This window comes from Perissodus microlepis, chromosome 19 (assembly GCF_051167445.1).
Source record: "Perissodus microlepis isolate ML-2025 ecotype Zambia chromosome 19, ASM5116744v1, whole genome shotgun sequence".
Taxonomy (NCBI): Eukaryota; Metazoa; Chordata; class Actinopteri; order Cichliformes; family Cichlidae; genus Perissodus; species Perissodus microlepis.
Genome location: NC_140479.1, coordinates 29,685,200 through 29,698,760, shown reverse-complemented (window position 1 = coordinate 29,698,760; position 13,561 = coordinate 29,685,200). Strand labels below are relative to the sequence as shown.

The following is a 13,561-nucleotide window of genomic DNA, read 5'->3' as shown; positions in this document are numbered from 1 at the left end:
TTACTACGGTTCGGAGCCGCGGACCTGTTTTATATACACGCAGAATAGTTTTCTATACAAGATCGCTGCAAAAAGTGCAGCCTTGCCTAATGTCCACCCTACTGTTACTCATTTTATATTAAGATTTAAAAATCTAGTTGGTATTGGTATGGAGAGTATTCTTCAGTAATAGTAAAGAATCACACAGCAATAGTACATTCATATAATTGTAAAAAGCATGATAATATATTAAGTAATCCAAAGTATTCAGAATACATTACTCTCATTGAGTAACAACAGAATATGTTACAAAATACATTTTGGGACATGTATTCTGTAAAGATTTAAACATTTTTCTGGTGTCATATTCAAATTGATCACATATCTGTCATCTTATTTCTCAGCTTTAGTTGTCTTTAACTGAAAATAGTCAAACATGAAAGTGTTTAAATTATTTTCTTATTACTGAGGTTTCATTTTTCTTTACATTTTACACAAGATTTCAGCTGTCTGGGGAAACAGGGTTATATTTGGATACAAAGCCCTCTATTTGATCATGAAGGGAAGTTTAGTGTCTCACAACAGAGAAATCTTCTTGGTGTATTTTCATTGATCTAGCAAAGCCGGCAACATGGATAACGTGCATTCCCTCCAATCCTTCTAAATCTCTTCCTGCATCTGTCAGTGCCAAACAGCTCAATACAAGCAGAGCACATGAATCTTCATGATGCTGCTCCTGATCACAACACTCAGAGTAAGACACAGTTCAGAGAAGCACAGCATCCACAGGAGGCTGGCATGATGTGACACATAAATAAAAGAGCAGTCAACAGAGCAGCCCTCCAGGATACAGAAAAAAAAGATTTGGCTTTGTTCAGTAATTTTCTAAACATCTCTGTCTGTGCTGATATGCATTTCATGAATCGTTTTTGTTATAGATGGCCTTAGTGCTACTAATTTCAACTATAATATATTACAGGGTTTTCTGCCATTGATCATATTATTGGAGTGAAGCCAGACACTGCATAAAAATATAAACAACCCCCTTGGCGTTCGTACTTGCGCTTCGCTGTTCCACTTGAACGACGTATTGTTGTTACGTCGTTAGTTAGCACTTAGCCTATAGCCTATCGTTCACTCAAAAGGCGCGATGGGTGCTTCAACTTACGAAAATGTTTGACTTACGAAAGACCCTTGGGAACGAATTAATTTCGTAAGTCGGGGTCCACTGTACAAAGTTGGGGGGAAAAAACACAAAAAATGCAAGAAACAAATCTAGGACTGAATGCCAGGTGAAACCATGAGAAACACTAAGCTTCCAAGTAGGATGTATATCAGTCACCCTTTCACCCTTCTAACCTCTAGGTATTATACATTGCTGTAGCTGGTCTTTAGTACACTGATGTCATTGTGCATAATTTAGAGATACAGTGATATCGGATGAATTTTCCCATTTTTATTAGACACCTATGACTTGTACTTACTCAGTTATGAGACTAACGTCACGTTTTTATAAAAAGGCTTGTTGTTTTATGGCTAAAAGAAGGTTAATGAAGCCATAATGATAGTTACATTATCATCATCATCATCATTATCTTCGTTATAGCTAGGAGAGAGACGCATGTGCGAAGACAAGTAAAAGAAAAATGATTTGGATCGGAGCAGATTATGACGCAGGAACACTAGCACCACCTCAGGCTGCTGAGCGGTGAGCATGTCTGTGTTTACAGGGTTTATTTTGCTGCACATGTAAAATGACTAAACAGTAGAAATAAATAACAGATGTCACAGTTAAGCTGAAATAAAGCTGGCTATGCAAAAATATAAAAGCTACATATTTCAGTGCATCCATGTTCGTCGTCTGCTATTCAAGATATGTTTGATGCAATAGCTGCAGATAAACGGGCTGCATGGGGATGATGCATATGTGTGTGTTGTGTACAAAGATGAGAAAAATAATGTTTGCATGACTGCCATAACAATCCAACACATACCCTGGAGTAGCAGAGGATAGTTCAGTAGCAGGATGTTGGTGAATTATGCCACATACATTTTTTTCTTTAGCACAAAAAACTCAGATGACAGAACTGATTTTTTTCCCCCTAATGCTTGAGGATAAAGTGTTAGAAAGAAAGCCTGGAGAATAAATACCACTAGGGTGTTTAGTTTTACAAACTTGCTTCTGCTGACTTCTTTTATGCATCAGAATGAAGCACAACCAAAAATGTTCTGATAAGCAGACTTGTCACAACCGATTTTTCTTCTTTTTTCTTGTGCAGTGACAGTTATAAGAAATCACAAAAATATCTTACATTAGTAACCGATAGGTTTTAATCATGCAGGTTTTCTAAGGAAGTACAGGGAGCTAATTATTTTTTTGTATTTTTTTGTTATGAAAAGTTATGGGAAATGTGTAAATATCTTCTTAAAAAGACATTTTATGTGTATTACATTTATCATACAACCAGCTGCATGGCATAAATTTTGAAGCAGTATACAAGTGCAAGAGTAGCTTAGCATGACACAAATACTGGGTAGCTATCGCTGTGGCTCTGTCCGCATGTAAACAAGAATCTATATGCCTGCCAACACTCGAAAAGCAAATAACGATTATTAGCAAAGCAAAACATAAAAAAAGGACAAGGGCTGTAGATTTAAGAGGGTGTATGTGCTAGCGACCAATGTATACATCTGATATTTTTTCTTTCAGACATACAGAATATAATAAGATTTCCTTAACATTCGTTCTGTGTAATTGCTTACTTGCTTTTACGCTTTGCTTAGATCAGCTCATTGTTGTGTTTCTGCACATATTTTGCCAACAGGGAAGTTGCAGATTGCCTTCGGGTGGATAAATTATGCAGTTTCGACACTCATAACATGGCTGAAGGGTGATTCTCCAGCGTCTTTTTTACTTTTTAAATTTTCATTTATCTGCCTTTATGAATGCCAATACCAGCATGACTATTGAAAATACAGACCCACTAGTTAATCTGTCAGCTATACTGTGTTGGTGACTATTTCTTAGTAGGTGAAGCAAGAGTCCAGATAGTTAGACACATGCTTTAAATGAAATAATTGAGAGTCAAAGCTTTATCTGGTCAACTTGAGCCATGATTTCCAACCATTTACAGTACTGTGCAAAAGTTTTAGGCAGGTGTGGGAAAAAATGCTGCAAACAAAGAATGCTTCCAGAAATGATTGTTTATTGGCCCCAAATATATTCTGCAGCAGGACAACGACCCCAAACATGCAGCCAAAGTCATTAAGAACTATCTTCAGCGTAAAGAAGAACAAGAAGTACTAGAAGTGATAGTATGGCCCCCACACATCATCGAGTGTGTCTGGGATTAATGAAGAGACAGAAGGATGTGAGGAAGCCTACATTCGCAGACGATCTGTGGTTGATTCCCCAAGATGTTTGGAACAACCCGGCAACCGATTTCCTTCAAAACTGTGTGCAAGTGTACCTAGAAGAAGGCAAAGGGTGGTCACACCGAATATTGATTTTATTCATTCCATTTCTCTTTTGTTCATTTGCTGCATTTTGTTGATTGTAAATAAAGGATTAACACTCCCATTTTTGAAAGCATTCTGTGTTGACAGCATTTTTTTCTCATCTGCCTAAAACTTTTGCACAGTACTGTAGCTTCACTGCACTTTAAAGGTATAAAAATGTATCAGTGGTCTTTTGTATGTTTTCAACAGGTAAAGGTTGGTTTAGAAACTATTTGAAATCATGAAAAAAAAATCAACACAGCATTAACCATATCAGTCAAAGTGCAGGAGGTGAAATCTTCAGAAGATTGAATGTATGCATGTGTAGCAGACTGAGGCAGGAACCTGTATGGATTAAAAAAAAGTTGATTGTTTTGAGGATAAATGAATCCCTGGGTCTTTTATCTCTGAAATTGTTTTGCTTTGTGTGTCCTATCCCAAGAGTGAAAGAGCATTTTGTGTAATTAAAGTTGCATGCTGTATTTGTATGCTAGATGTTGTCACATCAAAGAATCCTTTCCAGAAGAGAAAGCTGTTGTAAGTCTTTACTTCCCTCTTCTATGACAGTCGCCATGTTAAAAGAGGCACTCGGTTCTTTTATAATGATTTTTTTTTTTTGTCTGTGTGAAAGTGGTTGTGTATGTGCTTGTGCACATCTGTGAGTATTTGTGCAATTTCTTTCCCAGTGTGTGTCCCTTTGTCCAGGATGCTGTGATTTTTTTAGCAGTCAAATCAGAAAACTACCCGTGCGACGTGCCGTTGATCTGTGGTTATGGGATGAGTATGTAAACATGTTTGCTTAATGCTCAATAAGAGCCTCACTGAAGTCTGGTAGCATGGCAGGGCCACCTCTCTTCCTTCACAATGTCTCAATAACCTTCAAAGTATCCCTGCTCCATATCTCACTCTTTTTTTCTGCGCAATCCGCATGCTGCACACATCCACAGGGCCGCGTGACAAACACTCTGAAATGTTGTACTCTAAATTCCCTCAGTGCATTTGTAGTGGAGCTCTTCACCAGATTAAGTTTAATTCCAAAATGAGATATCCACCATTTTAAAAAATGCTGCACACCACCAATGCAAAATGAGTGCTGGCCTGGAAGCGAAACTCAATGTGGATTATCGCTGAATGTATTAGAAAAGTCAAGACCTTTGCTGATGAAAGGATGTGCACTGCTCATAATCACTGCCTGTTAACATGTTTTAGATGTAATGAAGGAAGCCCTTGCGTTTTACTGATAATGTTTCTTCCTTAGGGGAACTCTTTGCCCTCTGGTTGAACTACATGGTCATCCAATTTATGCTCACTTTTAGTCTGATCATTGTCCTGCACTGAGTGGAACATTTTGCTATCAAAATCTTATATTACAAGGTCTCATTGCAAGTTGATCGACGTACACAAGAAACAGAGATACACATGTATCAAGTTTGTGCTGATGAGGCAATTAAGTAATGGGAAAATAATGAAACTGATGTGTTATAGAAGGGTTGTTTTTTTGTTTTGTGGGAGTTTTTGGGGGTTGGAATTTTTTTTTTTTTTTTTAATTACATTTTTGTCTGACAGCTCGGTGACAGAGCAACAAAAAGTCTGCAACTGCAACTCTTGCCACACATTTCACAGCTCATCTGCTAGCATTTCCCCTTGATTATCAGTTTTGACAATATACACCATCCCTCATGGTCAAAATAAGCATTTTTAAACCTTCTCAAGTCTGTACAATACCTAAAATAAGTTTTACAAATTTTTGTTATTTCTATTCCTCAGATCCCACACCCATACCCAAATGGTAATATTTGTTTCATCTGTACCACATTTGCATTCATGGCTCTCCTTGCAGTAGGCAAACAAAAGTGTTTCCCTCATTCACTTTTATACAGCGTATTTTATTTCTGGCGTCTAGCAGCGTATTTTTTCTTATGCAGCTTTCAGCCTGCTATATGTGTTCCAACTGAATTAAAATGTAAATGTACACCGAGTGTGCTTTATAACAATCCGTACGTATAACCATCAACAAAAGATGTCAAGATCAAAATTGCAACTCTAAAATATTTCCTAGTGATGCGTGGAATTTCATTTAATGTAACGCTGCTGTATTTTTCATCCTGTGGGTACCATAAATGTATTAATACCTGCTGTTTCTTGAAAGCAAGATGCAAAATAATAGGACATTGGTTTGGTACTTAATGATTAATAAAGTACCAAATGCAAGGGATAGACATTCAGGAGACAGCTGACCTAGATGGACAGGGCTTTTTTTTTATCGAGAGAATGAATAGATGGGCTCATTAAGAGCTAAATGTGATTTTTTTTTTTTTTTTTTTTTAACTGTGAATACTGCAGAGCTATAGTTTAATTAAAAAATAAACATTTGATGACTGGGTGGATCATCTTTACAATAAATAGACCGCACTCGTTAGGATAAAGTTCATGTCAAGGACAAACATATTTTAGGCCTTCCTGGGTTATTTACGTGTCCGCATGCAGTGTGTTATAAGAAGTCATTGTTACATCTTCTAGCGGCCATTACAGAACAAATACTTTTGCTAGTAAGCAAATAATCCGTGGATTACTTTGTGTTTTACCTTTAAATGCATAGATCTTTTCCATGTATAATAACCCTAAATGACAAAGAGGTCTGAAAATGATGCATATTTGTATTCATAACATTTCTCATACCAGCAATTGCTGTGTAAAAATAATAACGAGTAATTGCTCCCTGCCGGGCCTGTTACCGTTGCCTAGATTCAGGTCAGTAATTACCGTCTTTCTCTGTTTTGCTCTCACAGAGGCGCCTCCCTCTGGGATGTCCAAGAATGGATACTTCTTTCAAGAAATGGGTGAGTGTGAACCACCAGCACAAGGACAAAATTTTCAACATTTGTTCCTCTTCCACTGTGTATTAAAAATGGAAAGAAAAGCATGGAACCTATAAGCCTAATCCTCAAAGTGAATATAGCCGCTGTCATCAACGTCTTTGAACATCTTCCTACCAGTAATGTGTATTGTGTAAGGTATATTTAGAGTGAAAGATGTGATTTAAAGATTGGAGCTGCAGCACACGTAAAATTAAAAACAAAAAAACAACCCAAACCTCTCCCAGCTTACACACTCTCCTCCATTTGGATATAAACAACAAACTTTGATCCAACTGTTATGATAACGGCAGTTTCATTACCTTCAAGCCAAGGAGAAGCTCCCAATTAGTATGTGCAGCACAGGCAGTCAAGACAGAATACACTTGCATTGGATCTCCCAGTCTCCCCCAGCCAATTATTCCCCCCAATTAGACCCCCTGCTGCAGCTCAACATAAATGTCTTTATTATGCGACCTTTTATCAGATATTAATGTAATTACAATACTGTTGGCAAGTAGGCATTACAAACCATTGTTATCTTTAGTGGTTCATTAGCAAAGGTTGGTCTGGAACGTCAGTGCTCTTGTTGTGAACTTTGCAATTAAAGGGTGAATCACGGTCGCACAGTAAACAATATTTGAAGTGTGTCTTGTACTGCAGAAACAGCTCTGCTGTGCATATGCTATCTGTGCCATTTAGTTCTTTGCTGTGGTGTTAGAAGTGAACAGGTTACTGAGACACAGCGGTGTTATTCATCAAACATGGCAGTTATGTGTCTTTTTTGAGTAATTCTCCAAACACGAAGCAAGAAAGTTCCAAACTTTCTTTTAATGATCCGAACATGCTACCGTGTGATTGTTGTTTCTTTATGTCCCACGGCGTCTCAAAGGCAGCAGCAAAACCCTGCACACCGTTTGAAGGATGCACATCAATCGTTTAACGTTTTCACCATTCCTCGTCCCTTAGCTCTTGTTCTTTCTAGATGTTGTATTCACCGATCAAAGTTCTGCAGGGCAGCATAGCTTTACATTTAGGAAGTAGTGGTTCGTTTATTTCAATCATAGTTTATTTATTTTTAATACAAGAAGCTCTAATTGTGACGTTTTGCATACTTGGAGTTCTAGTTAAATGTTATATAAAGATAAATTACATGATTGCTACATGGAGAGATTGTAATATTTTTCATGCATTAGTTTCTAAATATGTTTTAATACATTTCCCTAAAATTAATGCCATTCCATTTTTTAACCCTCTAATTTAATGCTTGCAGGTTAGCAGTTGCTTCTCTCCTCCAAGGTGATTTGAAAGTCAGAGCCCAGCTGGTAAGTCTGAGGCACAGAGGGATGCAGGGAAGGCAACTACACAGTGAAGTTCAAATAATGTCAAATGCTGAGGGTTGATCCTGATGCAAGACAAACTGAATGAACTGAAATTTGGGGCTCCTCACATATAAGGTCAGCAGATAAAGAGCAAGTGAGATATTGTTCTTGTCGCATCGAGCCGATCGCTGAATGATATTTGGGAGCCCACCAGTTACTGGAGCTTTGGATTTAAGGGGGCCGCTGTCTCGGGAAGAGGGAAAGGAATGAGTCATCCAAACAAGCTCCAGGCTCAGTCCTGTGATGCTTTCCAACATGCAAAGTCCTGACCGTTACACACCGAAACCCTGCAAAAAACAGCGTTTACCTGCTGATTCATAAAAGACTTGTCATGTCTCACTTGTCTAACAGCTTAATTTTCTTAATATTCTTTGACAATTTGTGGCATTTTTAGGTTTTTAGGCATAAAGGACCGCTGCTTGCAGCTATTTGTGCGTTACACTAATTGAAAGCACCTTTTAGTTGTTGTTGCTGCTTCCATTGACATTAAAACACTACTCTTATGTATTCATATGAACAGGAGAGGAATCATGAGCTGAAAAAACAAATTTCAGCTTTTGCACCTTAAAGGGCACATCCTGTACATTGGTTTTGTTTGACTAAGTCTGGATATTTTGGACATTGTCCATCCGAAAATGATTAGATTCATCTCTTAACGTACACCGACACAAATTTTAGGTCCATAGTTTGCCTATTTTAAAAAATGCAGAGGGAGGAGAAGTATTTGGTATTTAGACTGACAGTATGTATACATGTCAGTGTTTTAAGGTGTATATTACACCTTAAAACACTGTTATGTCTTAGACTAGTTATGTCTAATAATATCTAGACAATTTTTTTCTGTTTTTCACTTGAACACACTGTCATTCTCAATCATATCATCTGACAATGAAAGAGACTGTCTGGAAGAAAGAAGCTCTCTAGTCATACTTCAGGTGACACTTGAGCAATATTTTCTTATAATTTTCAGGGTTTTTGTTTTAAGCAGCAGATGTTTATTACAGAGTCTGGATGGTTCACTGACTGTCAGATGAGTTGTCACAGAGTAGCATAATTGCTGTAATAATTTCCTGTCACTGTCTAAAGCTTTACCTTTTTTTTTTTTTCTTTTTTTTTTTTTTTTTTTGAGTGATTTTTGTTTTAAGTTGGACTAGATTTATTTTGTGAAAAACTCAGAAATTTTATTTATTCCTTTCACATTCTTTTATTTATTCCTCATTTTGGAAGTGTGCCATAAACATCTACAAAGCACTAAAATAAATTTGACTGTTGGATTTTGTGACTTTGGCTGAGGATAACAACAATAATTAAAGTCAGTTTGCTACCCTGCCTGGTAGCCGGTGAAGTCCAGGAGGTGACCCTGTGCTGTTGTGTCCCCAGAGCAGCGGGAGGTGGAGCAGGAGGAGGGCAGCGAGGGCCGAGAGGAGGGACAAGATTCGCCGATCGCCTGCGGAGATGACATCCACCTCTATGACAACCAGATCAGCCCTGGGCCAGGTCAGTACACAGAGAGAGAGAGGGGGAAAGAAAGTGAGAGGGCAGCAGGGGTTAGAGTATGCAGTCTGGACAAGGAGGAAGAAAAATAAACTTGATGAAGCCACTGAGAAGGATTTTTAAGTGAGTTGGAAATTAAAGGCGATAGAATCCATAAATAGAAATAATTCTTTGGTTTTATAGAAAAGCTGAAAGCTTGATCTTTTGTTTAATCTGTAAAACAAACTGTTAGAAAGAAAATGCTAAAGATTAACTTAAACCTCATCAAAGATTAATTTAACACTTTTGTTAGGTTTAAACAATACTGTACATATAAGATTCGAATATACTGAACCCACAGGCAAATCCCAGGATAATCTGCAGTCCCCTGCAATAGTTTCTGCTCGTGTTCAGCTGAGCTTTCTCTTTTAGTTTTGCAGCCATTAGTTTACTTTTGGTGTCTGCGTCACTCACATCAGCATCATTACCAGCTGCAACAAGCATCATGTTTTAGAAAAAAAAGCTGTGTGCCATTTTTCCAGCACCAGATAGCAAAAAACAGAGTCGGAGACCACCTTCTAAAAACATAGACAACTAACAGCAGCTAAAGTGATTCTTATAGCAATCATGACACGTGCTAAACTGGCCGGACACATGAATCTATGTGAATGCCAATATGTTGTTGAAGTTGTTAGTAAGTTGATATGGATACAGGTGGACATACAGTAGAAAATGAGAGAGAATTAAGCTTCATAAGGATTAACATCTTGTCTCACTGACTAATGTTGTTTATACAGTCACCAGCATCAAACTCATTCTGAATCTGGTGCTGTCAAACTTTGCCTAGGACTTGAAAATGCTACATGCATAAGGAATTACATCCATAAACTGTCAGATACAGAGTACATACATATATAATACATATTACCTATTAGCATTTTATGACAAGGAACATTTTTTTCATCTTTTAAGCTAAACATTTACATGAAAGTTGAAGTTTACATGAAATAAATAAACTTGGATAGGTGGGTTTTTTAAAGGAGACCACTGTCTTCCAGTCAGCATAATCATAATCAATACAGCATCATATAGGAAGGAAGAAAAAGAAAACCTGTTGAATAAAGCCGCGTGAGAAACATTTCAATAATTTCTGTGGAGTTCTGGTGGGCGCTGCCCTTCCACAGACCGGTGGCATGATGGTGTTGACTTGATGGACAGCTACTCAGCTGCAGGTGCAGATGGTTTTGACCCCATCACCACAATCCCAGTGGGTCAACCCAGGTTATTGTTGCCATGGTAACAGTCCCAGGTGCACCATAGGGAGAGGAGGAAAGACAGAGATGCCCATTTGCTTTGAATGTGACAGGTGACCACAGGTGACCATGCCACTTAGGCTGGGTCTCCATACATAGTAACACTTAAGGCATCTGACAAGAGAGCTGTGGTGCAAGCTGGGGACAAGTTAGAAAAACAAAACGGCTGTGATAATGCTCTTCTTCACGTTGAACAGCTTGTATTTATGTCAGGCCTAAAATAAAAGCATAAAATACCTCATTTTTACTCACCTCAATTAGCGGTTTTGTATCTGTCTATACGCCAGTGTGACAGTCAGTTCCAGACTAATGAACTATCAGGATGAACAAAACAGGAAGCATTTATGGAATTGATTGAAAAAATTAACTTTATATCCAGTGTCTTCAGTAAATTATAAAACTGCTGACAGCCTTCCCAAACATCCAAGAAATATTGCAAGGGGGTAGATGCTACAGTTAAGTATAGCTAAGTCTATGGAAGGGTAGGATGAATTGATATAATCTCAAGTTATGTAATTGTCTTCCTGCTCATCCTTAATCTCAGTGAGTATGTTCCCATCCTGAGCTCCAGTGATTTGTGTAATATTCCTCTCTCTCTATACAGCTGTAATATGTTGAAATCTCGCTGCTGTCAAAATTCTCACCTGCAGGTGCAGAATGTTTGTCATGCACAGCAGTTCCTGCTCACAGATTTTCAGTGCATTACTCATTGACAGCACAGCTGAATGCTGATTAGAGTGTTTTGTTTTCGTTCCTGGCTGCCCCCAGCCTCACAAGTGTAGCTGTCACATACATTTGATCCCAGTATCATTAGTTGTTTGCATCTTATTTTTGCTTTTAATTTGTGTCACAAATTATCATGTTATTTTATTATACTGCATCAGCAGACCACTGTGGAATATGTCCACCATGTCAAATTAATCTAAGACTGACTAAGACTTTTAATCACATCCTGTCTGCCTGAATAAGCAGTGGTTTGGAAAAGCAAATAACTCAGTGATTACGTCATACCAAGAGACAGCAGCTCCTATCTTAATCTAATTTTAAAAACATCTGTCTGTTTAATTAATTCATGAGAAAATGTTTGTTTCAAATGTATCTTTCCAGCCCGTTTTCTAGGACAGCATTCAGTTGTGTTTAACTCCACCATATTCACCATTATGTTTTTATATATATTTAACTAGACCTTTTCTGCCTTCCTACCAATCAGTCTTTAGACCAGATGAGATGAGTAGCAGAAAGCAGTATAATGAGCATGAAAGTCAGAAAGAAAGTTGGATGTGGCAGCACAATGAATTAAGCTGAGGATCTTGATCTTGGAGAGTGGGGTTTAAATTCCATGTGAGGCCAAAGGTCAACAATGAAAAAGTCCTCTTATTTTTAGGTGTATTAAGCACGGGCACAGGCATGTGCTGTGCTTAATCTCAAAAGAGCAAGAGCTGCAGGAGGAGGGGTTTCTATTTTCATTTTTATTTCCCTTTTCTTGATTCATGCCTGGTTTCAGAACATTACTGACAAACGTGGCCTTTATCAGTAAAACCCTTTATCAGTTCTGAGGTTTTACATACCAAGACACAAGACAAATAACCCGTTTCTTAAAATTACATTGTGGAGGTAAACACAGACGACACGAGAGCTCTCGATTAACACTGCTCATTTATTGCTCATCACCACACAACTGAACACTTTCCCTCCAAAACACAGCAACAACACTTCCTGAGAACTGGGTGTGAGTGGAGCCCTCCAGTGGTCCACCACACATGCCCCCCCCGAACACCCAGTAGGGTCATCCCCTAGTCCAGAACCCTTGCTTTAATTAAACGCCCAGAACGGCTGAACCGGGGAGGTGGAGAGCTGGCGGAGGGGAAACGAGCCTGAGGGCCAGGCTGGCATGGGCGGTCAGGAAAAACTGAAGATAGCTCGGGCCCCGCCAGGTGGGGGGGCGCTCCCAGAGGAAGAAGCAGGGTTGTCCAGTCCAGTGGAAGGCGGGCGGCCACGGCGGGGGTCCTGAGCCGGCACCACCTGGTCATCCAGAAGCACATGTGCTGGTTTAAGTCTGTCAATAGAAACAGCCTCCTGCCGACCCCCAAAATCCAAAAGGAAATGCTTCCGGCCCGGTTGAATAACCCTAAAGGGGCCGTCATACAGTGGACGCAGCGGAGGCCTATGAGCGTCATGCCTGACAAAAACAAACTGCGAAGAGTCCAACGACCTCGGAACAAAGGTGTCGGGCACACAATGGTGCACTGGGCCAGGAAGAGAAAACGAGTCTCTTGGGGGACGGAGAGACAGCACAGAGGGAGCGAAGCACGGGGGTGGGCTCTCAGGCAAGAATTCCCCGGGGACCCGGAGGGGCTGACCAAGGACAAGTTCAGCCGGGGAAACCCCAAGGCCTTCTTTAACTGCGCAGTGCAACCCCAGTAAAACCCATGGAAGGCGGTCAACCCAGTTGCCATCTGTGAGAGAAGCACGGAATGCGGCCTTAAGCGACCGGTGGAAACGTTCGCACATCCCGTTGGCCTGCGGGTGGTACGCAGTGGTTCGGTGGACCTTGACCCCCAGGCCGTCAGCCATGGCAGACCAAAGCTCGGAAACGAACTGGGGGCCCCTGTCTGAGGTGATGTCGGCGGGGGGACCGAAACGCGAAACCCACGTTGACAAAAATGCCCTGGCCACTGCTGCTGCTGTAGTGGACGCCAGAGGCACTGCCTCAGGCCAGCGGGTTGTGCGGTCCACTACAGTCAAAAGGTGCGTGAAACCTTGTGACTGCGGCAGAGGGCCAACCAGATCCACATGCACGTGATCAAAACGCCTCCCTGGAACGCGGAAGGATTCGAGGGGCGCCTGTGTGTGCATATGGATCTTAGCACGGTGGCATGGGATGCACGCGGCTCCCCAGTCTTTCACCGATTTACGAAGGCCCGGCCAAACGAACCTAGAGCTGACCAGCTTGACCGAGGCCCGGACGCCTGGATGAGAGAGGGCGTGTACGGAGTCGAAAACGCGACGACGCCATGAAAGGGGAACTACAGGGCGTGGACGGCTGGTGGAAACATCGCAA

General features: G+C 40.2%; 1 protein-coding gene across 4 annotated transcripts in view; it reads left to right on the top strand.

Annotated features, from left to right (window-relative positions):
- Positions 1–13,561, top strand: part of slc4a11 (solute carrier family 4 member 11) — a 108,281-nt gene that overhangs the window by 45,244 nt on the left and 49,476 nt on the right. For all 4 annotated transcript variants that reach the window (XM_084914906.1, XM_084914908.1, XM_084914907.1 and 1 more), the window contains exons 2-3: positions 6,267–6,317; positions 9,095–9,211. In XM_084914906.1, coding sequence (XP_084771032.1) covers positions 6,267–6,317; positions 9,095–9,211 — 168 coding nt within the window. The remainder of the gene's footprint in view (positions 1–6,266; positions 6,318–9,094; positions 9,212–13,561) is intronic.